Source organism: Lithobates pipiens, unplaced genomic scaffold (genome assembly GCF_037356315.1).
Source record: "Lithobates pipiens isolate NorthernLeopardFrog02 unplaced genomic scaffold, aLitPip1_a1.2 Scaffold_23, whole genome shotgun sequence".
Lineage (NCBI taxonomy): Eukaryota > Metazoa > Chordata > Amphibia > Anura > Ranidae > Lithobates > Lithobates pipiens.
Genome location: NW_027507785.1, coordinates 255,591,997 through 255,618,981, shown reverse-complemented (window position 1 = coordinate 255,618,981; position 26,985 = coordinate 255,591,997). Strand labels below are relative to the sequence as shown.

The window sequence follows — 26,985 nt, the reverse complement described above, 5'->3', positions numbered from 1 at the left end:
TCGGCTCATCCTCGGATGAGCCGATGTCCGTGATAGGCGGAACACTGACTGCTGGGAAATTGAGTGTTCCGCCTATCACAGGCGGAGGCGCGGCTTTTGAACAGGGGAATGGCCGCCAGGGCGCCGGCGAAGAGCGGCGATCCTGGCATGGGACGACACGGAGGCTCGGGACGGGACGACACGGAGGCTCGGGACGGGACGACACGGAGGCTCGGGACGGGACCGGACGGAGGCTCGGGGCACAGGTAGGCTGGACACACAAGGCTGCACGGACACACACACACACACACACACACACACACACACACACGGATGGATGGATGGACACACACACACACAGGGATGGATGGATGGACACACACACACACAGGGATGGATGGATGGATGGACACACACACACACACACACACAGGGATGGATGGATGGATGGACACACACACACACACACACACAGGGATGGATGGATGGACGCACACACACACAGGGATGGATGGATGGACGCACACACACACAGGGATGGATGGATGGACGCACACACACACAGGGATGGATGGATGGATGGACGCACACACACACAGGGATGGATGGATGGATGGACGCACACACACACAGGGATGGATGGATGGATGGACGCACACACACACAGGGATGGATGGATGGATGGACACACACACAGGGATGGATGGATGGATGGACACACACACAGGGATGGATGGATGGACACACACACAGGGATGGATGGATGGACACACACACAGGGATGGATGGATGGACACACACACAGGGATGGATGGATGGACACACACACAGGGATGGATGGATGGACACACACACAGGGATGGACGGACACACAGGGATGGACGGACACAGAGGGATGGACGGACACAGAGGGATGGACGGACACAGAGGGATGGACGGACACACACAGGGATGGACGGGCATATCTCACCCTCGGCTTATACACGAGTCAATAGGTTTCCCAGTTTTTTGGGGGTAAATTGGGGGCCTCGGCTTATACTCGGGTCGGCCTATACTCGAGTATATACGGTAATAGAGATAGAGAGATAGATATATATATATAATAGAGATAGAGAGATAGATGTATAATAGAGATAGAGAGATAGAGAGATATATATATTTATTCTTCATAATGTCTGGTTTTACCGAGGCTGGCAACCCTGATGGGGGGCCCCCCCCGGTGGCCCGGGACCCTCGGGCATTGCCCGAGTGGCCAGTCCGCCCCTACTTGGAATAGACATAATCGTGTGGCAACAAAAGCCCTATACCTTTTTTTACCATTATCTTACATCAGTGATGAGAACAGCTTTTGTGCCTTTTAATTATGCGCCTTTCACTTAAAAAGTCAACAAAAACATGCTTAACCAGTTGCCGCACGACGATGTAAGTCGACAGAATGGCACGGGCAGGCATATGGGCGTACCTGTACGTCCCTGCCTTCCCGCGGGTGGGGGGGCCCGATCGGGCCCCCCCCGGTGCCAGCGGCGGTCGGAATCCGTTCAGGAGCGATCCGGGATGAGGGGGCGGCCATTCGTTCATGGCCACCTCCTCGCGATCGCTCCTGACGAATGGAAGTGCAGCGTGACATCACTTCCTCTCCTGTAATGTAAACACAGGCAGAGGAAGTGATGTAATCTCTCCTCCGTGTCGGTATTTTTCGTTCCGGCACCAAGGAGAGAGGATCGGTGAGTTGCACCAACACTACACAATACAGTAGAACATGCCAGGCACACTCTCACCCCCCCAATCACAGTGACACCAATTGCATTTTTTTTGCATTGGTGTCATTTGTGACTGTAATAACTGTTAGGGCAGTTAGGGTTAGCCCCTTTAGTTTTAGGGTACCCCCCTAACCCCCCCAATAAAGGTTTAACCCCGTGATCACCCCCCGTCGCCAGTGTCACTAAGGCTGGGTTCACATTGCAGCAGTTTATGAGAACGGATGTGATTCTGCAGTGCAAATCACATCCGATCTCTGTGCGATTCGAGTTCAGCCATACAGATAGTATGGCTGAATTCGCATCGCACCCGCCGCAAAGTCACACGGGACCCTTTTTTTGGTCCGCAGCAGAATCGGATCGCATGGGTGTTCACACCATGCGATCCGATTCCTGTCTGAGTTTGCAGATCGCACTGCGATATGCGAACTGATCTGGGGGTGTCATTAACATTTCACTGACACTCCCAGCAGTTCCCATAGGGCAGTGTGATGCGGGAACCCGCCGCGGATTTGTGGGGTTCCCGCATCGCTCCAGTGTGAACCCAGCCTAATAAGCGTTCGTTTTTCTGATCGCTGTATTAGTGTCACAGGTGACGCTAGTTAGGCAGGTAGGTATTTAGGTTCGCCGCAGCTTTTTATAGCGCCAGGGACCCCCATATACTACCGCATAAAGCCCCCTGATTGCCCCCTAGTTAACCCTTTCACCAGTGATCACCATATAACTGTTACAGGCGACGCTGGTTGGTTAGTTATTTTTTTTTATAGTTTCAGGGCACCCGCCATTTATTACCTAATAAAGGTTTAACCCCCTGATCACCCGGCGGGTGATACAAGTTTGAGGGTCAGATAAGGTCTGCGTCGCCCCAGGCAGCGTCAGGTTAGTGCCAGTACCGCTAACACCCACGCGCAAAGCATACACCTCCCTTAGTAATATAGTATCTGATCAGATCTATATTAGCGTCGCCAGCAGTTTAGGTTTCCCAAAACGCATTGTTAGCGGGATCAGCCCAGATACCTGCTAGCACCTGCGTTTAGCCCCTCCGCCAAGCCCAGCCCAGCCCACCCAAGTGCAGTATCGATCGATCACTGTCACTTACAAAACACAACACACATAACTGCAGCGTTCGCAGAGTCAGGCCTGATCCCTGCGATCGCTAACAGTTTTTTTTTGTAGCGTTTTGATACAGTCGCTGACAGCCTAGGTCTTTTTACCTGTGAGTCTCACTAGTGTACCCCTAAATTTAGGGGTGTCTACTTTCCAAAATGGGGTCATCCGGGGGGGGGGGGGGGGGTTGTGCCATCTTGGCATTTTATGGCCTTCAAAACTGCAATAGGTAGTGAGGAGTAAAATCAAAAATGTACACCCTTAGAAATCCTGAAGGCAGTGCTTGGTTTTGGGGCCCCGTACGCGGCTAGGCTCCCAAAAAATCCCACACATGTGGTATCCCCGTACTCAGGAGAAGTAGCAGAATTAATTTTGGGGTGTCATTTCACATATGCCCATGGCATGTGTGAGCAATATATCATTTAGTGACAACTTTGTGGAAAAAAAAAAAAAAAAAGTTTGTCATTTTCCCGCAACTTGTGGCAAAATATAAAATATTCCATGGACTCAACATGCCTCTCAGCAAATAGCTTGGGGTGTCTACTTTCTAAAATGGGGTCATTTGTGGGGGTTTTGTTCCATCTTGGCATTTTATGGCCTTCAAAACTGTGATAGGTAGTGAGGAGTGAAATTACAAATGTATGCCCTTAGAAATCCTGAAGGCGGTGCTTGGGTTTCGGGGCCCCGTACGCGGCTAGGCTTCCAAAAAGTCAACCACATGTGGTATCCCCGTACTCAGGAGAAGCAGCAGAATGTATTTTGGGGTACAATTCCACATATAACCATGGCATGTGTGAGCAATATATCATTTAGTGACAACTGAAAAATAAAAATAATAATAATAATTTTTTTTTTGTCATTATTCAATCGCTTGAGGCAAAAAAAAAAAAAAAAAAAAATATTCAATGGGCTCAACATGCCTCTTATCAATTTCCTTAGGGTGTCTACTTTCCAAAATGGGGTCATTTGGGGGGGGGGGGGGGGGGGTTTGTACTGCCCTGCCATTTTAGCACCTCAAGAAATGAGATAGGCAGTCATAAACTAAAAGCTGCGTAAATTCCAGAAAACGTACCTTAGTTTGTAGATGTGACAACTTTTGCGCAAACCAATAAATATACAGTTATTGACTTTTTTTTACCAAAGACATGTGGCTGAATACATTTTGGCCTAAATGTATGACTAAAATTGAGTTTATTGGATTTTTCTAATGACAAAAAGTAGAAAATATATTTTTTTCTAAATTTGCGGTCTTTTTACGCTTATATCGCAAAAAATTAAAAAAAAAAAATCGCAGAGTCAGTCAAATACCTTTAAAAGAAAGCTCTATTTGTGGGAAAAAAAAGGACGCAAATTTTGTTTGGGTACAACATTGCATGACCGCGCAATTACCAGTTAAAGCAGCGCAGTGCCAAATTGTAAAAAGACCTCTGGTCATTGACCAGCAAAATGGTCCGGTCTGAAAGTGGTTAATGATGTTTTAGATAACGTGGAAAAGAGTTTAAGGGAATTAAATATTTTTTTTTTTTTATTGCCGTCTGTGTCCTTGTTGGACACACTTTACTCCAGTTTCTGCGAAAAAAAAAAAAAAAAGTTATATATATGCATGATAATGTATAGTCAAGACATCTGGGGAGAAGGACGTCTTGGGAGAAGATGTGGCAATCTAGCAATTCACAGTTGGCAGGAGTGTGCTTTTTTAGCCAAGAAATTCTATTGTTTGTATTCAGATATGCATGATAAAAATCATAAGCATAGTGTTTGTAGAAGAATGCTTGTTTGTCTACCAGAAGGTACATTGCAATTGGCAGTACATTGAAATATTTGCCTTAGAATGACAGATAATCAACGTGTATTAAATTACTAAACTGCTGCATATCAAAGTTTATTTGTTTTTTTAAAGCAAACTACCACCAATGCTAATATTTGGGCATAGCAGGGACTCCCCACAATGCAGGGCCTCTTATCCCTTAAATAAGGTAAGAATTTTCAAATTCTCCTTGTTCTCAAGATGCTCTTTTTGCAAAGACGAAGCTGGTCTGATGTACTGGTACAATACCAATGGTTGCAATTATACATATTCCTGCTGTCCTACCCATCAGGATTCCAAATTTTGGGGCAACAAAAAAAAAAAAAAAAAAAAAAGGGGGTTGCAAAACTAAAACATGGATGTTTCCTCTTAGCCCTAGTACATACGGCCGGAAATTCCGATCACAAAATCCATCGGATTTTTTTCCAATGGATTTAGTCCGAAACTGGTTTTGCATACACACGGTCGGAGAAAGTTGCTGGAAAATCCAATCGTTCAGAACGTGATGACCTTAGTTCCGACAGGATTATGTTCAGCGTAGTAGCCAATAGTTTTGCTCTCGTACTTTGATCTGAGCATGGCACTTTGTCCGATCGGATTTTGGGAATCGGAAAATGAGATCCTGCTCAAATTTTTTCCGTCGGAATTAACGATGGAAAAAGTCCAATAGAGCCCACACACACACGAACGGATTTTCCGACAATGTAATCTGATCGGACCGTTTCCGTCTGAAATTTCCTATTGTGTGTACAAGGGCTTACAGTTTCTGCAAAGATCACCGACTTTAAGCCCAGCTTGTACCCATTTTTTCCTGAATAATTTGGAGAATACCGTATATACTCGAGTATAGGCCGACCCGAGTATAAGCCGAGGCCCCCAATTTACCCCCAAAAAACTGGGAAACCTATTGACTCGTGTATAAGCCGAGGGTGAGATATGCCTGTCCATCCCTGTGTGTGTCCGTCCATCCCTGTGTGTGTGTCCATCCATCCATCCCTGTGTGTGTGTGTGTCCATCCATCCATCCCTGTGTGTGTGTGTGTCCATCCATCCATCCCTGTGTGTGTCCATCCATCCATCCCTGTGTGTGTGTGTGTGTCCATCCATCCATCCCTGTGTGTGTGTGTGTGTGTGTCCATCCATCCATGTGTGTGTGTGTGTCCATCCATCCATCCCTGTGTGTGTGTGTGTGTGTGTGTGTGTCCATCCATCCATCCCTGTGTGTGTGTGTGTGTGTGTGTGTGTGTGTGTGTGTGTGTGTGTGTGTGTGTGTGTGTGTGTGTGTGTCCGTGCAGCCTTGTGTGTCCAGCCTACCTGTGCCCCGAGCCTCCGTCCGGTCCCGTCCCGAGCCTCCGTGTCGTCCCGTCCCGAGCCTCCGTGTCGTCCCGTCCCGAGCCTCCGTGTCGTCCCGTCCCGAGCCTCCGCGTCGTCCCGTCCCGAGCCTCCGCGTCGTCCCGTCCCGAGCCTCCGCGTCGTCCCGTCCCGAGCCTCCGCGTCGTCCCGTCCCGAGCCTCCGCGTCGTCCCATGCCAGGATCGCCGCTCTTCGTCGGCGCCCTGGCGGCCATTCCCCTGTTCAAAAGCCGCGCCTCTGCCTCCGCCTGCGATAGGCGGAACACTCAATTTCCCAGCAGTCAGTGTTCCGCCTATCACGGACATCGGCTCATCCGAGGATGAGCCGATGTCCGTGATAGGCGGAACACTGACTGCTGGGAAATTGAGTGTTCCGCCTATCGCAGGCGGAGGCGGAGGCGCGGCTTTTGAAAGGTAGAATGGCCGCTGTCTGTCTGCTCGACACGCTGTTCGGGCAGTCAGACAGCGGTGACTCGAGTATGAGCCGAGGGGGGCACTTTCAGCCTCAAAAAAGAGGCTGAAAATCTCGGCTTATACTCGAGTATATACGGTATGTGGCTTGCAAACTGTGCCCTAGCTCTACCAACAATGGCTGGCTACATATTTCTAAAAGGCTATAAGCCAGCCAGAACTTATTGCCAATTTCTTCCATGTAATTACTGTACCTGAGATATATTTGAGCATGTATACATATACAATATAAATGGGCGTGTTTGGAGTAGAGGTTGGTTGGGGATCAGATTGTTATATAGCTTAGGTTATATTGGTATGTTAACTAGCTTGCTCATATTACATTGATCAGGATAAAAACATGGACAGGTGCCATAACGCCCAACTTTTTGAGATGGGAACAAGGGACATACATTAGCAAGAGTATGTAGGCACAGGACACACCCCCTTAAAAAGGAGAATTATACCAAAAATATATTTGTTAAACTCAAAAGTGCTTTTTTTTTTTTTTAAACACTACTATTCCTTTATAAGGGCTTCTAAAATTTACAAATTCAGCAATTTAGAAATTGGATGAGAGGTTTAGCACTGGAAATACTTTGAAAGATAAAGTGCATTTTATATACAGTTATATAGATCAGACCAAAATGAGTGACATGTGAGAAGGAAAGAGGTGAAAGAGTGAGTTTGTTCCAAATCAAGGACAGTCCCTCGAAATCAAGGACAGTTGGGAGCTATGCAGGTGCTGTTGTAACAATGTTTACAGCCTTTAAAAAATGCACTTTAGGCTATTACTATAACCATGGGAAATTAGCAGTCAGGGGATGGAAACATTTACCTTTCGTTTTTTGGGTCTGGACGGAACATTGCAGCAATGGGTTGGAAGAATGACAGGATCATTACAATGCACCCAAGAACAGGATGGGCCCCTGTGTTCTAAAGAATAAAAATATTCAGTTATATCCATGGCTGCCATCATATGCTTATGTAACTAGTTAAACGTAAAGAGAAAATGCAGTCTGCTCACATAGTTTGTAATAAAAACATCTGGACCATTTTGAAGCTTCCCTCCAACCACTTGCATATTATTTTATATATACTGCGATTCTGTACTTGCCAAATATGCTGCATAAATCTCCCTCCACTGGAGTCTGGCTGCAACCATTTCAACTGCAGGCAGCTAAAGCTGCTGCCTGTTCACTTCCTGGATTTATACAGACACATAAGGCACATCTCCCATTGGCCCCCTTATGACTCATCTCCCCTCCCTTCTGGGCAAACTCTCAAGAGTTAGAGAGCTATGCATGATATTATAAGCCTAGACTAATGCCCAGACAAAACAGGACGTGGGCTGTATATAAAGAGAGAAAGAAGAAGAAGACTAAAGGTCTGCTTTATAGAGTCAGAACTAAAAACCTACTAGGTAGTCAACCCTGTCTTACATGCTTTAAGCCTGGTACACAATGAAATTATCAGACGATTAATAGTCAATTTTTTTGCATGCTAGTCTCAAAAATGAAGAGGTTACTGAACATAGGAAAATTATCGTAGGACAGAATACGACTTCAGAAGTGATGCAATATCTTGAATTGTTTTGTACTTTATTAGTTTGAGCATGCGTAGTCTTTACGAACAAATAGGAGATATTTGCCACAACTAGCTGACCGTACTATTGTGGACCACATCCCTGGTACATAGAGTAAGAACAGATTCTTCAAACTGAGACTTTAAAAAAAAAACGGACCATAAAACAGGATTAAAAAATATACAAGTTTATTTTACATAAATATCAAACAACAACATTTGAGTGGGAATAAAAACAGTTACGTGTTGGGAGCAGAAATGGAAACCGCTGAAAGGAAGGGCCAAAGACTGTCAGGCAGATAGAGTGTCCAATGTGTTTTCGTAAAAACAAAATGCAGATCTTCAGGGACAGGGGGCTTGCAAGTTCCAGATCTTTAGCTTAAATCCCAAGTGTTAATGTTCCACCCAAACAGAAAGATTGCAAAGCAACAAATAAGAGATTGGTCCATCAGAACCACACACAGGAATCCGACCAGGAAGTCAACAACAACCAGTGATCCACGTAGGGCAGAGTGGTCCCACTAAGAAAAGGCCAATAGCCTAGATACTTGACTGTGGTATATACTCACAAATTCTAAGATATAAAAAAATAAAAAATAAAATAAAAAAGTATTTATCTCCCAAAGACAGGTCAGGTCAGTATACGGGCATCCAAACCATTGCAGGTCAAACTAATGCAGGAGTCTACCAAGCAACTGGAGAAGCCATATTGATCTTATGATCCATATTGATCTTATGTACAGCGTGGCTGTTTGTCTGCTGAGTGGAACAAGCCATCTGCCCCTGAAGATCTGCATTTTGTTTTTACAAAATGCGTTGGGGCTCTGTCTGCCTGACAATCTTGGGCTTTCTTTCAACTGTTTCCATTTCTGCTCCCAGCATATGTGTTTGTTTTTATTCCCCCTCTTGTGTTGATTGGTATTGATGTCCAATAAAATTTGTATATTTTTATAATTAGTGTTTGTGGTCTATTTAAAGTCCCAATTTGAGGAATCTGTTCTTACTCTTTTTGAACAAAACAAAAATCAGACAGGGTGTTCACGTACGTTAAAAAGTTTTCTAGCCTGCACCTTTAGTTTGTGTCGTACAAAAAGTCAGAATCAGCTGTCGAAAGCACTATACCAAAAGATCAGATAGATAATCACCTGATCGTTCGTTGTACAATATATTTCTTTAGATCTTCTGATCATTGGCCTTTAGGCTCCATTCACACTTGTGCGACTTGTCATGCACCTTTGGACATCAAAGTTGCATGACAAGTTGTTCCAGGTCTTCCAATGATACCTATTCATATATGCGTGACTTAAAGTTGCAGCAACTTCAAAAGTAGTTCATCCACCATTTATATGATTTTTTTGTAATTATAAAGGAAAATTTACAAGGAAATTGAACATATATGACCAGTCTGAAACAGATCTCCCTGCTCTCAAGCCTGACTCCATCTGGAAAATTAGGGTGTTTCCACCCACCTTTGCAATCTCTATAATAGGGTATCAAACAGTGAGAGGGAATGTCTCATAATGGCCATAGTACTGCAGATATGCAGAGCCAGTAATTCAAGCAGTTCTCACCTATAAGAAAATGGCCAGGCATTTTCACCCATTATCGCCCATGTAATGAATATGTGCAGCAGCAAAAACTTGAATGCCCCACATATGCATGCATGGGCAGTTGAGGTTTCTGTGCAGAGATCATGTTCACTACATGATCCCAGCACAGTTACCAAGCTGCCTCTAGTAATGACAGGACTGGCTCTTAAGCAAACAACAAATGTTTGTTGGAAAAAGTCACAATGACCAAAGTGCCAGTAAAATAAAAAAACTTTGCAGCTGGTTGGGTGAAGAACCTTGGTCTATAACATTGCATTTCACAGGAATATTTATTTACTGTTCCTACAATTATTACTGATTTTGACCCCGACAACCCATAAACATTCTAATATGTAAATAGAGATACTAGGGTACATTTAACTGCATCTGCATAAAATTGTTATTTTTACAGTGCTCAGTAACTAAAGCTTCATTCACACCAGTGTTGTAGGAATGAGTGCAAAATTGTATGCTTTCCTGCAACACAAAAAGGTGTGTTCCTAAAGGTGCAGAACCCACACAGGCACTTTTTTTACATTTTTCTCACACAGGAAAGCCAATGGAAACTGTTCTAAATGCCAAAAATTCAATAAAAATAAAAAAGTGCACCCTCGGTCACAATGTGAACAGAGCATAAGGAAAATAAAATATTTTACGTTTAGATTTTAATATATTGCAGCTTACTAGTCCTTAGATAGATATGGTAGGTGCATTTTTTTTCTCTTCACGAGAAGATCATTTTTAGCAATTACAGAAAATAGCTTGTGTTCCTGCGAGAAATGCCATGCCCCTTTTTACTTCTTGTGAATTATACTGGGAGCAAAAAGCAAAAAACCTAAATAAGAACACCATTGCCAGCACTCCATTTGTAATCTAGTAACCTGCAATGTATTACCATTTTGTCTTTGTTTAGATACACTATAATGCTTACTATCGCAGTAGACTTCCAAACTAAGGCCTCGTACACACGATATGAAAATTCGTAAGACGAGCTGAGCTGTCTGCAGATTTTCAGATCATTAGTATGGTGCTGTCGACAGCCGATTTAACTTTTTCGTCAGACAAAAACTGGATGTGCAGGCTAAAAATTTGTCGGATGTGTACTCAATATCAGATTTTTCGGATGGTCCGTACAGAAATCGTCACACAAAAGTCAAAAGTTCAAACACGTGCTCGGAATCAAGGAACGAGCCGGAAGAGTTCAGTCTTGTAAACTACCATTTGTAATCTAGAATTAACATTCGTGACACGGCAATTGATGAAATGTCGAAATGCAGTGCACACAGTCATGTTCTATAATGGGATAATAAAAAAAAAAAAAAAGCTGCTTTGCTGGTGAGACTGATGTAGTTATGCCAAACTTATTTTAAAAGGCATTTTAGACGATCTGAAAATCACGAATCAACTCTCAAACTTCTACCAACATGAAATTAGCAGAAGAGGCCCAAAGGGTGGTGCTTGAGAAATTAACTTCCTCTTTATAACCTCATAGTAGGTCACTACATTCGTGTTTGTCAAATGACAATTTTCGGATAGTTACCGTAGTATGCTAGACAAAATCCTGCACACACGCCTTTGACAAAAAGGCAGATGCTCGGTCGTACAACAATCAAACCGTATGTACGAGGCCTTACCCAAAGCTAAAATTAAGACAGTAGAAAATACATACCCCACTCCATCCTGAAGCCTCAACAAAGATCATGATAAATGATATTATTGTTAGAATTACGGTCAATATCATCAGGAAGAAGTGAGTCTGGGAAAAAAAAAAAAAATAAAAAAATATGGAGGTAACAATTTCAGCCTAAGAATTAATAAGACAGCATTATGTTTAAAATGTGAAAGAAATGAATAGTAATAAGTAAATTCTTTATACTTTAAAGTGAAACTTTACTTCTTTCCCAAATGTGCTAACAGTGAAATCAAACTATGATTAATGGAAATGGAAGTAGGTCAGCGCTCAATGGGTTAATGAAAGGGTAAATACCAAGGTAATCCAACAAGAGAATAAAATGAAGACAGTTTAAATTTTCTTCAAAACTCATAATATCTAAGCCTACGATACCACAGGAGGTCATTGGGGCATTGAGGAGCTGACGGCATTCAAAAGTGTAGACAGTGGAACATGGGTGGTACCAATGTCCATGTTGCACCAAATGGGATCCCGAGGAAAGTGAAATCCACCAACTGAAGTTGGATGAACAGGCTGGCATTGAGCTGGGTGGTGACAAACCACTAATAGCCCAGGAGAAGCCTGTAAATGTGGTGTAGCCGACACTGGTCAAGTGAGGTTTCAGTCAGCTGATTAGGCATCCCGAGCCCAGAGCCGGAAGCCAGGGGGAGCAAGCAGTAGATTGAGCAGGCTCACGTGGATGACGGCTGTGCCTGCCAGGAAGAGACTCAGGAGCCAGCGTGGAACTCCGGCTCGCCTGTTGCGCACATGCACTTTGTCACAGTTGGACTAAGGAACGCAGGCTTGTCCGTTGCTGCGATTATGCGTTTCACATGCATGTTCTGTGTCATAGCCATATTTTGACCATGACAAAGTGCATGCGCACAAAACGCATCATCATGGCAACAGACGAGCCTGCTTTCCAAGCTGGTTCCTGGGTCTCTTCCACTGCCCTGGCAAGCACCACCTGTCATCCACACAAGCCTGCTCCATCTACGGCTCGCTCCCCCTGGATTCCAGCTCTGGCTACCTAGTCAGTTCACTCATTCCTCACTTGACCAGCATCAGCTATACATTTATAAATTGTGCAAAAAACGTGTTGCATTTATGGTGCCATTCATGGTGGCACCCCAAACATGGCAAGCAAAGCGCAAAAGAATCTTGAGCTTCTTTGCTGCGTGTAGGGTAGCCCATTGAAATAAATAGGCTGCTCCATGCACAATGTGCAACAGTGCGTGCATGCATGACACCATGTTTTGCACCGCAGTAGTGTGAATGGGGCTAAGGGTAGGGAGTGTTTACAATGTTGGACAGCATTGACTATACCCTGTGCGAGAGGCACTCAATTGTGTTATAACTGTTTATTTTTTTAGCTGAATTCATTTTTGGTGGCATTAGCAGGAAAAAAAAAAAAAAAAAAAGGGGTTTGTTAAAGGTAATTTTTGTGGAAAGACTGACAGATTTTTAGCAAATTTTAAATATTAGTCTTGCGTAATGGACACTACATTGTTTGACTGGTGCAAGAAGGAGTATGGCCACTGGAAAACAGAACAGCAAAATATTATGGAGCTGCATACACTCATTGGCGCAGCACTTCTGCCTAGCAGCAGTAAGGTCATTGGTTCAAACCCCAGCCACTTCACTACCTAAGCATGTGTGGGTTTCCGCCCACACTCCAAAGACATACTGGTAGGTTAACTGGATCCTGCCTAAATTGTTCCTAGCATGTGCACTGTATTAATGCAAGTTAGGGACTGATGTGAATGTGCATTCACATCTGTCCCTGCCCTCAAAGAGCTTACAGGGCTAATGGTGATATCAGCTTCATCTTTCTTTATAGTTATGCATATAGATATATTTACATTTTTTTTGTTTTTTTAAAACATTTTGATAAATGTATACCTTTTCAAAGAAATATCTACCCATAGAGCGGTACCAATAAGTCCCGATTTCTTTGACTATTTCTAAACACATTGTGAATGTATATGTATATGTATATGTATATATATATATATATATATATATATATATATATATATATATATATATAGCATAAATTGATGGCGCTATACAAGTACCTGTAATAAAGATAACATGTCATTGAAGAAAGGTTTTATATTTAGCAGTCACCGCTAGTGCCATTGGATTCAGTCTCATGTTATTTCCAGTGCAACAGGCGGAACTTTAAGAATCTTTACCCTAAACAAGTTCCAGGCCTGAAACTCCAAGTTAGAACAAGATGCGGCAAGTTTGTAGGCACTGACCACATAAAATATTTTCTGAAAAATTTGTGTCATGATCAAATATAAATATATTTTGCTCAGATACCAGCTCCTTTATAGATGGATGCTTTTAGCAAATCTCATTTTATCCCTAGATGCCCAACTACTAAAACCAGTTAATGGTCCTTGGACAGGGATCAGGAGAATGCACAGCTAAAAAGGTGCTGCAAAAAAAATACCTTCTTTCTACAGCTTCTGGCCACCTGACCGCCATTTTGCACCGTAAGCCTTCTAAAAGTGCTGCTACTTCTATGGGAGAACTCATCTTTGCATCATCTCTAATGAGAAGCTTTATTCATGTGTAGCACCGCTTCTAGGAATCAGGTAATGTTAACCTCCAGCTCTGGATGGAGATGCAGGTGTGCAAGATAACAGCTACCCTTTCCTTTAAATAGGGCTTTCAAGAGTGGCAACCACTCTTTATTGCCCGATTTCAAAAGTAAACTGTTTAATCAAAGCTTGATTATAGCAGAATCTTAAAATTTTGAAAAGGTTTGTCAAAGGGCTTAAGTTAGGGAAGAAAAGCAGCTTATAGGATTAATGTGCTTGTGCAGATAAACCCTTTTGAGAATAGGGAAAACAGTACTTAAAACAGGTAAGCCTTACAATCTGCGATGAAGAGATTTCTAACAAAGACATACCTTGCTTTAAATGTCTAATAGTAGTAACAGTAAATGGAAAAAAATAAAATAAAAAAAATTGAAAATCATTCATATACTGACACTAGCACACCACATCACATCACTTTCTTTGTATTATATCTTTTATACGTTGCCACCTCATGGCCTTTTGGTTTTCTAGCTGCAGCTCTAAAAACATGCCCTTTAAGATTAGAAATCCTAAAGCTTTGTAGGAGGCTGAACAAATTGGATCTAGTCTCATAGAACCCATATGGGAACAACAGGTAACACCCATATAGAGATTATGGACTTCCACGTCTGCTACGTGGCTTATGTCCGAGCAAATTGCTATTTGGAACACTTCCAACTGACAAATCAGTCCGATTTATCCAAATATCTAAATTGTGCAGTGCTATGACAGCCATTGGTAATGTGGTCAGACAATGAGAGCATACATGGCACAAAAATTCTTTTGAGAGTGATATTTAAATCAGTGGTTACATTTAATTTTTTGATGTGTTTGTGTTCTCAAAAGTTGCTTATATTTATTCCTGCTGGACAATAGGTTTTCCAGAAATTAGCTTTTTTATATTTAATAAACGTGGTCTTTGAATAAAATATTGTATGGGGCCATCTAAATGAAGGGAGGAGGAAGAAGATGCTCCTGTGTCTGCAAAAAACATCAGCTGTAGCCATTGAGCGCTAAATAAGTCCCTTTTTAAAATGGCCTAAGAAGACCATTTGAAATTGATCGTGGAGTTTCATCTTCTAGCTACACAATAAAATATTCAAATCTGTATATTTACCTGACTAAATTTGATTTGTATTATTTTTTTTTTTTTTTTTTTAATTCTTGACCATAATAAAAAAAAAAAAAAAAAAAAAAAAAAAAAAAAGAGAAAAAAACGTATTCAAATGCACTACACATTCCCTTTAACGTAGTCAATAGCTAACCTCAATGATGGAGCCTTCCCCTTTTTTTTTTTTTTTTTTATGTCCATGTGATGCAGACGTTTAAAATGCCTCTGCTGAGGGCAGAATAGATCTAAAACCCTTCTATGCAGACCTACAAACTCTGTACTCTGGTTAGAAAATAAAAAAAAAAACTGAAAGGCTCAGGCTAATTAATTATTAAAGGATTGCCAATTTTTTTTTTTTAATCAATTAACCTCCCTGGCAGTATGATTAGGTCAGATTTTCTCATCTCAAAAGCAGTACATAGTTTTGCACAGAAATTTGGCTTTTTACATTGTAGGCCTGTAAATTGCTAGTAATAACACTTAAATCTGTCCAAACGAGAGTCTAGTATTTGTTTTTCACCTGGTGCCTCCCCAAGCTTAAGATTTGTCATGGTCGCCAGTACGTGTCACTGGGCATAGTATAAGATTTCACAAACTACGTTATGAATATTTACATCTTCAGCCAATCCAGGAGGTTTATGGGGGGGGGGGGGGGGATAAATACTTGGGACAGGCCACGTGCTTGCTCACTTCTCCTGGGCTGAGGCCTAGGGAAGTGCTGCTGGACGAAGCTCTGTTAGGCCCCATAGCCTGCTTGGGGACCCAACGTGTGCTTCAGTGGTCCTGAAGCTGTCCTGTCTTATCTGGAGGAAGCTATGCCAAGAGGGAGACCCAGTGAAGGCCTCTTGATGGAGAGAGCCAGGAAGATGGCTGGTCTCTCAGAAGGGCCTAGTGACTCACTTAGAGGATGCGCTGAATTTCGTGAATGTGCTTAAATGTGCTGTGTCAACTTAAATGTTCTGACACTGAAGCTGGACATTACTCTGGTGAGCCTGAATAATATGCTATGGTATCTGGGACCCCTAAGCACACTTGCTTAATACCCCCCCCCCCCCCCCCTTTATATAGACTCAGCCCTGGACTGAAATGCTAGCCAACCCCTACTTCCGGAGATGCTATCCTGCCTTTGGGTTGTCAGAGGTGCAACAGTTAGGTAAAACAGTGACAATAGACAGATGCAACAAAACGTAGTAATAACTAAACTAAACGTCTGTCTTAGCCATGAGAGCTATGCATGAAAGCACATTATTCAGAAATTGCTCATGGTTATCTAAGTTCCAGTGTGCTTATTGTTGCCAAGTTACTAGCCGTCTCTGGAGAATGCAGGTGTTGATACTCACCGACACTGCTTTCAGTGCTTGAACACCTTAGATGCTAAGTGCACCACCTGAGATGTGTTCTATAATAAAATTATGTACAAGCAGTACATACTTCTATTCCCCAGAGAGCAAGGTCTTTCACAACACATAGGTAGACAAAAAAAAAAAAAAATCCTTCAAAGTGCCATTTTACTAAAAAAAAAAAAAAAAAAAAAAAAAAAAAAAAAAAAAAAAAATAATATATATAAATAAAACAAACAAACATACACCTGATCACATATAAAACACAACAGAGCTGATAAAAGGATATTACACATATCGGACACAAAGTAGAGCCATAAAAAAAATAGTATTATTCCATTTTATGCACAGACAGCTCCTAGGTCTCTCCAGCCTATAAAGCATTTTACTTGACACGCTTACAGGCCAAGCTCACCTTTCAGGGGGAAAAAAAAAAAAAAAAGTTTAATTTATTCATTTTCCTAGCAGGAACCTGTAAAGCATTGAACCTGTGATCTGTGCAATACATCAGGCTCCTGTACAATCTCTTTAGCTTTCTTGTCCATACCGCTGTATAGGTTTTCAGTTTGAAAGCTGGAGGAAGTGTCAATGAACTACTAGAGTGTTCATGAGCACTCTCGTAGTTCATCAAGAGCTACAAGCTGTCTGCTGCGGTGGAAGACAAAACTTGTAGTTTATTCATTCACAGATCTCTGAATCAAAGACAGAGCTCCACACAGCCACGCTTATTTAAAATGTGACAGTAGCAGTGGGGAAGAATATCCCCAGTCTGCTGACACAGGGAAGATGGGATTAATGGGGTACCTCTCCTATATATTTGTAGAGTGGGGATTTCCAGGTCAGAGGATACAGTTGTCTAATTTTAATTTTGGGCATTACCAGTAAGGGACGTAGGCAAACGTGATGTAACCGGAAGGGTTGTCAGACTCGACGAGTGTGGTGGTGAGATCTAAGCGGCTGGTAGAATGTTTGGAGGCTCCTATATAGACTATACATTACAGTTTGATTTATATAGTGTATGTTACAAAGCAAGAAGTTTTATGGTGAACTTTATCCTTACAAAATACATTTTTTATTTGGGTTTTACTGCACTATTGGAGGGGTTTTTTCTTTACGTGACTACTGGTCTATCGTGAGCGAAAAGTTAATGGAGATACCATTAGATGTGGAATCAGATTGCGGGGATGCTTTTCTAATGCTTTAATTGCCCATCTTAAATATGACAGGCAAATTTGATGAGTCACACTAGATTGGGTTGAGGTTGTGGTGTTCACGCTAGTGATACATTTTGGTAGAAGGACAAAAAAAAGTGAACAGGTTGCAAAAAATAAAAAAATTATTAATAAATTTGGACTGATAACGTTTTTGGAATGTTCAATTCTTTTTTACAACACTTGGGGGTTGATTTACTCAAGGTAAATAAATAGACTGTGCACTTGACAAAGTGCAGTTGCATTCTGCAAGAGCAGTTGCTCCAGAGCTTAGTAAATGAGCAGAAGCTCTGCGGACTTCCACCATCCAATCATGTGCAAGCAAAAATGCGGTTTATTTTATTTTCCATGCACGCAATTGGGTATTCTTTGCAAATGGAAGCCGGGTCGGTGGTTGTGGGGGTCTGCGGACGGGGGGGGGGGGCTTATCAGAATCTGGAAGCCCCCTTTAACAAGGGGACCCCCAGATTCCGCCCCCCCCCCCCCGTTTTAAATGGTAAGGGGGTACACAAAAGTACCCCTACCATTTCACAAAGAAAGTGTAACAAAAATGGTTAAATAAGACACACTTTTGAAAAATTCCTTTAAGAAAAAAAAATTCCAGCGGTGCTAATCCACTCTTGCTATCCAGCGATGGATGATCATCTCTCTGGGGTCCAGCGATGGCTGATCGGATCCAGCGACGGGTGATTTTCAGTCCAGCGCAGTCCATCCATGCATCAGTCTTCTGTCTCCACTGAGGAGACACTGCGGTGATCCCAGCGCTGACGTTTCTTATATTAGGGGGCGGGGCCACCCGTCACCTGACCACGCCCCCTCTGACGCTAGCGAGGGAAGCCAGGGGTTCCCCAATGACGTATGGGTGACCCCGCCCCCTCTGATGTAACGCAGGTTTCCGATACATCAGAGGGAGTCGGGTCACCCAGAAAATGTGTCCATGAGTTGCACATCATGAAGCAGACCCATATGAAAGTGAATGGCAGACTCAGCCCAGGCTCTGGTCAGGCCACTCTTTCATACGGGTCGGCTTCATTAAGTGCGCCTCACGGCCACATTTTCTGCTATACTATGATAGTTATTTGATTTTGATAAAACACCTGCACACAGCAGGTCCTATAAAGTCCTCTAAAGAGGATCTTTAGAGTCCTCAAAAAAAAAAAAAAAAAAAAAAAAATTAATAATAATACTGCCAAGCTTCTACTATGTATGAACATTTTGCCTAAAAATTATTACAATTTTACTACAATATATAGCTACAAAATTTGTCAAACAAAGAAGGTCTCATGTTTATAAATTGTAAGTCTGATTGTTGGTACAGGTTGGGAATTTGTTAGAAGCTCCTTTGGAGGACTCCTCCAGGGTGTAGATGTTTGATATTCAAATTAAATAAATCTAATCTTCCACCTTGTGATCCTCACGCTATGGTTAAGCTTATTGTGCTATGTAGTGTAGAACAAAAGTGGACACCGTTTGGCTGTGCTGCAATCCTGCTCAAGTCAAAAAAGGTACACACACACACACACACACACACACACACACACCAGTGTATTAATTGCAGGGTCTTGTGTAGTCTTACCTGGTACCATATGGCCTTCCCAAATATTGGCTTGCCAGCAGCACTTCTCATATAGCGAGCCATGATCATCCCAATACCGCCAGTAGTCATCCAGGCAATGAGCATTAGTGCACCTGAGAAACATAAGACATTCTAGGAGATAAACTATTTACAGGCACTTCTCTGAAGCTTTCTTCTCTATGGGCGTATTGGCTGTTTCTCACCACACTGACAATTTGCCACCTCAAAAAAAAAAAAAAACAAAAAAAAAAAAAAAAAACTTTTGACTGCATTGTGTACAATAAGGACTTGATATGCAACTAATAAAAAAAAAAAATCACAGTTTTAGCTACAATCCTATCTGGAACACACTATTGCAAATAGGGCAATGTAACCAACGAGCCATCCTGTGCCAACATGAGGTGCTCAAATTATCTAATGGAAAGAGTACAATAGTCTCTTACAATATCATGTCAATAATGAGGGCAAATTGGCATGCATAATATAAAATCTCCCATTTTCCAACTACTTCTGCTATACGCCATTACCCATTTTTGAAAGGATTAACCAAGTGGATGATTACCATAGTTGTGAGCAGGGGCTGTGCCAAGTGTGCCTGGGCACACCCCAATCACTCTGTGTGGTGCAGATTTCCCCCTACTTCCCAATCCCCACCTCAGTGTTGCTGGCTTCCCTCCCTTTTCCCCCACAGCTGCTACAGGGGATGTTTTAGGATGTAGAGTGGGGGGGGGGGGGGAGGGAAGAGGAGCTAATCAGTATATAGTTTACTGGCCCCTTTTTTCTAAATGAACACAGTGCTCACTCATTGTGTTCAATCATAACTGACGAATAGCGAACTGTTTACTATGCTTCCCTTTGTGAATGAACAGGAAGCCGCTCAGCACAGAGCACTTCCCAGTTATTCACTCTCCAGTGCAGCTGAGGTTGCAGAGAAAGGCATTTGTGTTTGCGATTGGAACGCACACCCTAATGCAATAAGCTGCACACACCTATGATTATTACACGCCATCTTACACTTCGTGAGCTGAAGATACTGGGAGGATTTTTGGAACTACCCCTTTACTACTCTTTGAACATCGCCCCAGAGGAAACAGGGTTATCTTACACCATGACTGGAACTTTAAAAAAAAAAAAAAAAAAAAAAAAACACCAACACACACACACACACCACATTAATGAAGGGACAATTGAACTCTCACCATGACCAATAACTAAAGAGTTCGATCCACTTGCTGCACTAGTCACATTGGAAATTGACAGCATATTAACTGTAGTTTTGGATATCAGAGTCTTGGTGTGTTTCTCAATTTGTCCTGTTTGCAATGGATTAGAATTGAAAAAAATATTACTTATAAAATATAGGTAGATTTGAGAGATACAATTTCCAGGTCAAAATTCTTAAATGCGGTCTGTGTAATGATTAGGGAAAGTTTCCCTCACTTCCTCAGAGGCATCAACAGAAAGTAAATGGAGATCTCCAAACATGTTTAAGACAGCAAATATAAGTCGACAGATTTTGCAAGTCTTGCCCAATCGATCCAAATTTATAGAAATGTGGTAATTATGGATGATTTGATCAGGTGAATCAGCAATAATTTCTTTGTTTCTTGTAACCATTTGCACGTAGACCTGTCTGATGTCTAGAGTTGCCAGTTTTCGGAATCTAGGCAATCTCAGTTTATAAGTGGCAATAGTTGTCTGCAGATTGGAGAAATACAAAATGTTCTTGATTTTTAATCTCATTGCAATATAGCTGATATTCATTTGGAAACGTTACCACCCTATAACACTTGGATTAAAACGTAGTTTGCTATAGTACCAGATGGATTCAGATCTGCGTACTGAGCCCAAAATTGTGAAAAAAAATAAAAAAATAGTACAGAGGAGATGCATCCATCTATAATGGAAGGAAAGAAAGAAAGAAAGAAAGAAAGAAAGAAAGAAAGAAAGAAAGAAAGAAAGAAAGAAAGAAAGAAAGAAAGAAAGAAAGAAAGAAAGAAAGAAAGAAAGAAAGAAAGAAAGAAAGAAAGAAAGAAAGAAAGAAAGAAAGAAAGAAAGAAAGAAAGAAAGAAAGAAAGAAAGAAAGAAAGAAAGAAAGAAAGAAAGAAAGAAAAGAAAGAAAGAAAGAAAGAAAGAAAGAAAGAAAGAAAGATGGGAAGGAGCTACCTACATTTCAAAAAGTGCTCTACCAAATCACTCTATAGTGACTAAGTATTAAAAGACAGTGTTATTGTGGAATAAAAAAATAAAATAAAAAAAAAAAACAAACACACACAAACACACACACACACACTTGGTACCAACTACCAGTTGGTAACCGTTTTGTTATAATTTATGCCACAACTGTCTTTTAATACTGAGTCACTATAGAGTGAATTGGTAGAGCACTTTTTGACATATAGGTAGCGCCACACACCCCTTCACATCCTTTCTATATCCTAGAACCCTCCTATGAGGTTTTTTTTTTGCGGAGGCTGCAACCTTTACACACGTCCTAAGCGCAGTCCTTCCCAATTAATTTGTTCTCAATTGAATGGACCATCCATTGGTTGAACTTTAGATACACGTTTTATACTTACCACTAGCAAGTGATGGGCCACTGACTAGAAAAATGTAAAAGCTTGAATTGGCACTAGATCGTTGCTGAGTAGAAATGGTACTCTGAGTAATAAAGGAACATTTCAATACGCCATTTATATAGGATGCAACAATATTTCCTGCTGTATTCTGAAGCAAAGATAAAAAAAAACTACATTAAAAACAAAAAAAATTTTAGAACTTCAGACTGAACATTTCTGAAGCTGTCAAAACAAACACTTACTGTGTTGCTGATTTGAGGTGCCACATATCCTGTGGTATACCCATGCTGTACTAGAATGTTTCCGGATGAATTTTTGGTACAGATATAAACATCATCATTGCCCTGGAAGTGAAAAGAAATCATATGTAGTGCATGTGAACATATGAGACGTTTGCGAATTACAGTATTATGGAGAAATTGAGGAGTTCTGAACTCTATGATGTCCTATGGTTTATGAGAGGTATGTGATGATTGGTTGACAGCCCTTTGGTCCCAGGGAAACTTTTTCAGGATGTCTCTTTGGAATTGTGAGAAGAAATTGGAAGAAAAAAAAAAAAAAGAAGAAGAAGAAGCGCATCACTTTTATTGCTGTCACAAGGAAAGTAAACATCCCTTGTGACAGTAACGGGTACTCTTTATGGAGGGATCTGGGGGTCCAAAAACCCAAACCCATCCACTTAAGTATTAAAAAAAATTACAAGATTGATGTTTAATACTTTCTATTTTTTAAAACTGGCACCTTTAGGATGAGAGTAATCTTAAAGTGATGTCATTAAATCGCTTTTGGGTTACTAGATCCAAGACCGATGCTTTGTTTGGGTCTCTGGCCAACCGGCAGATGTGCTGGCTGGTCGCTCAGGCCTCCTTGTGGGACGAGAGACTCAGGTCGAGTGGCAGAAAGTGGCGGGAGGAGAAGTCCCCTCCCGCTACTTGTGTTAACAGCCGAACAGCTTAGTCACATTGTTTAGAGTGGACAGTCGGCTTTCTTGTAATAACAACCAATGGTACCGGGGTGATGCCTGAAGCTGCATCACCCTGGTACAACCACTCAACATCAAGTTTGTTACTGATGCCAATTCTTCTTCAAAAAAATAAAAATATAATAATAATCGTATCATGAAACCATTTGAGTATTCCTAAATCCTGAAAAAAAGAAAAAAAAAAAAAAGAAGGGTAGTACACTCCTGGGTGAAAATGTCCAAATTGGGCCCAATTAATAATTTTTCCTCCCCAATGTCATGTGACTCCTTAGCGTTACAAGGTCTCAGGTTTGAATGGGGAGCAGGTGTGTTAAATTTGGCGTTAATCGCCCTCACTATCTAATACTGGTCACTGAAAGTATAACATGGCACCTCATGGCAAAGAACTGAGGAACTGAAAAATATATTGTTGCTCTACATAAAGATGGCCTTGGCTATAACAAGATTGGCAAGACCCTGAAACTGAGCTGCAGCAAGGCGGCCAAGACCATACGGCGGTTTACAAGGACAGGTTCTACTCAGAACAGGCCTCACCATGGTCACCCCCCCCACACACACACACACACACACACACACACACACACACACACACACACACACCAAATTAGCTTTTCTAGCACACATCCTCTCCCCTCAACACAAATCCCCCCCCCCCATAGTTTGCCCTCCTAGAACAATTCTCAGCTCTGACCCCCCCCCCCCCCCATACCTCACATGATACCACAGTGCCCAGGGCAGCCGCTCCTCCTGCCCACCCCTTGTCCTGACCCTGGCTCCCACTGCTCCATCTCCTGTGAGACCTGCAGTGGAGACATCTTTAGATCGGTGAGAGGAGTCAGGTAAGTGTTCATGGAGGGGGGATTGGTAGAAGATTTAGTGAAGTTTTTTTTATTTTTAACCTTATTGCAAAGAACGCACCAAGGTTAAAACAAATTGGACTTTAGAACCTTAGAAACCAGATTTGTAAAACCGATGTAATTCATGGAAGCTTCTCAGCCATCTTCTGAATTACAGAATACCATGTTGTCCAAATCAGGAGAGCAGGATATGGTGACAATGCTGCTCATTTATAGATAAAATGCAATGAGTGAGCATTGTCCACCAGGAGAGGAAGTGTGTTACCGGCAGGATCAACAGATGAAAAAGGAAAATAAATAAATAATCATAAGCACACATTTCTTCAGAGAGGAAGGGAAGGGAGTTTTGTCCATTTGTGGCAATATATGCTAGTAAATACTGTTCTACATTTCCATGTTGTTCTTACCATCGTTGTATCATATGAAAATCCAATAGCCACATATCCTGAAGTTGGCCCACTTATTTCAAACACATAGCCAATGCCATCACTGGAGGGAGACGAGGACATGAAAAGACAACCACTGTCATTTGGACTGCAGTTCGCTGGATCACTCAGGCAATTCTTCTGAGTACCACAGGTGATATTGGACATCTGTGACTATAGAAATAAAAAAAAAAAAAAAAAAAAAAAAAGGAAGAAGGAGTGATACACTTTACTTTGAGAAAAAAACGTTTTATATAGACAGACAGTCTCTGGGTTACAAAATCATACTTAAGAACCAAAGGCCGTGTGATGCCACACTGGTCCCTGAAACCGCCGGATAGGCATCTTGCTGCTCACCACATGCTGCCACCTACTGTCCAGAGGACTTGTTAGCAATCCTATATCACTGCATGACCAGTTAGCCCTTCCCTATGCTAAAAAAAAAAAAAAAAAAAAAAAAAAGAAGAAGAAGTGTACCAGTTCCAACTTGCATACAAATTCAAATTAAAGTGGAGTTCCACCCAAAAATGCTATCACCCCCCCCCCCCCCCCACATAGTTCCCAAAAGACAGCAGGGACCACTCATAACGCGCAGCGCGACTCACAGGCCATGAAGCCGCAAGGCTTGACTTCACCATTCCTTTACTGAAGATGCCGGCGCCTGCACTTGGAGGCAGAGGTACGGGTCGGCTTCAAGTGAGGACATTGCAGGCACCCTGGACAGGGGGACGAAGACGAAGGACCAAGACGAAGACCCCCAATTAACTATGAACATTTTTTTCCCCACACCTAATGGAACTTGTATCCTACTACTACTTACGGTATATAAAAATATTTGGTCACATTATATTTGCAATAGTATATACGCTCAGAGTTTACATTCCCACCTCAAAATAAGTTTTAGGATGTGGACCATCTTTTACTAAAATATGAGTGATCAGAGCAAAAAACACATGCGATTCAAATAAAATTATCAGGCATCATGGTAGATCACAATCATTAAAGTTGCAGCAAGATAAACAAAATTTTTTATTTATTTTTTTTGACATCGATATTGACACATACATAATCTTCCTTTGCAATCACTTTAAATAAACCAATACTCTGCATTCTTAATATTTTGCTTGGTTTCCTTTTGCAGCAATGACAGCTTGCAGCCTTTTCTGATAGTTGTGAATGAGGGTAATGTACACACACACACACGATAGGATTTTACAATAACAAAACCGTGTATTTTCTTCTGACGCATGTTGGCTCAAACTTGTCTTGCATACACAGTCACACAAATGTTGTTGGAAATTCCAAATGTCAAGAACACGGTGACATACAACACACATGACGAGCCAAGTTCAATAGCCAGTGCAGCTCTTCTGCTTGATTCTGAGCATGCGTGGCCTTGTGTGTCGGAATAGTGTACATACGTTCAGAATTTCCAACAAGTTTTGTTGTTGGAAACTTGAGAACCTGCTCTTAAACATTTGTTGGTGGAAATTCCAACAACAAATGTTCTATGGAGCATACACACGGTCACACTTTCAGACAACAAGCTCACAGCCAACACTTGTTGTTGGAAAATCCTATTGTGTACACAGGGCATAAAGCTGCCTGGTCTTGGAAAAAGCCTTCAGTTCATATAAAGTCTTTGGTTGTCTAGCATAAATGGCATGCTTAAGATCTTTCCAAAGTGGCTGAATGCTGTTAAAGCCCAACTCCATGTTTGCTTTCACTTTAAATACTGTAGTTCATTTGAGCCAAGCTAGTCCAAACAAACTACTTCCTTTACCAATTGATGCAGTGGCTGTCAGTTTTGTATAAACCGTACATAGCATAAGCTACAATTTACAGCCCTGTTGTTCCATCAGCAGTACAGGGACTTCCCATCTAATGAAATAAAAAAAAAAAAAAACTCACGCCAAGAATAACTCAATGCAGCTGCCATTTCTTCTCCATTCTAATACCGGAACAAAATTAAGTCACACTAAGCATGACCTAGCCATGCATAGGAAGCCTTGTAATGTTTTTGTTCTGGCAGCAAACAGGAAGCACCCATACCAGTGCCAAACACGGCACTGTATACCCGCTTCCCACTAGAAGGCTGTCATATGATGTTCTGGAGTTGAGGTGGCAATATCTGGATGATGCCTGCAGCTACAGGCATCATCCAGACATCTTTGTTTTCAGCCAGTGATTCCCAATATTGTAAAAACCATCCCATGAACATCTGGAATGCTTTTACAGGCAATAGGAGAGGATGTTCCACCGCCCTCGAATGTCTCTACAGGCTCTCATGGCAATCAGGGACCCAGAGAACTGATCCAGTGGCACAGCAGGTTTGCCATAGAGCTGGCCGGGGACCAGCTGGACCCCAGATAGTTCTATGACCCTGGGAAGCCAGAAGCAACATTATGACAGCACGATTCAGTGTATATTACAACCAACAGGCAGGGGAAGCATTTATGACAGAAGAGACCAATAGGGTTTCTGTCATAAAAACCCTGCCTGTAAGCAAGTTTTTAAAAAGTGGGTTTATCACTTTAATAACACATGTGCTACAAATGCATAAAAAAAAAAAAAAAAAAAAAAAATGAATATGTTCCTCTATGTCCAGTCATTGACTTTCACTATTGCGGTGATGTCGTGGGGAGTGAAAGGATGGGTGGCATGACAACAGTGCCATACCCTTCATGGCCAAGACCAGCCTTGAAATAGGTGTTACCCTTAAAGATAAATGGCCGTGTCCCCCCTCTGACAGCCCCATCACCCTAGATTGCATTTTGTATTGGCTAGGCAAAAGTCCAGGTGCCCCGACAGCCCTACCACCCTGGATCGCAGCTTATTTTGGCTATAAAGAAATCTGTCCCTGCCCACAGAATTTAAGCTCTGTTGGATTGGAATCGCCAAGATTCTGCCCACGATTTGAAATCGTGGCAAATTGCAAGACGGTTGTGCAATGCTATTACTTCTTAATGGCCCCTCCAATCGTGTCGAGATTTTGCCATGATAAATCATGCTGCAGTT

General features: G+C 41.9%; 1 protein-coding gene across 2 annotated transcripts in view; it reads right to left on the bottom strand.

Annotated features, from left to right (window-relative positions):
• The window catches only part of LOC143928279 (putative ferric-chelate reductase 1), a 71,449-nt gene that overhangs the window by 16,853 nt on the left and 27,611 nt on the right, over nucleotides 1-26,985 (bottom strand). For both annotated transcript variants that reach the window (XM_077453064.1, XM_077453065.1), the window contains exons 6-12: nucleotides 23,950-24,141; nucleotides 21,946-22,047; nucleotides 21,704-21,851; nucleotides 20,324-20,437; nucleotides 19,125-19,237; nucleotides 11,293-11,379; nucleotides 7,289-7,386 (exon numbers count right to left, since the gene is read on the bottom strand). In XM_077453064.1, coding sequence (XP_077309190.1) covers nucleotides 7,289-7,386; nucleotides 11,293-11,379; nucleotides 19,125-19,237; nucleotides 20,324-20,437; nucleotides 21,704-21,851; nucleotides 21,946-22,047; nucleotides 23,950-24,141 — 854 coding nt within the window. The remainder of the gene's footprint in view (nucleotides 1-7,288; nucleotides 7,387-11,292; nucleotides 11,380-19,124; nucleotides 19,238-20,323; nucleotides 20,438-21,703; nucleotides 21,852-21,945; nucleotides 22,048-23,949; nucleotides 24,142-26,985) is intronic.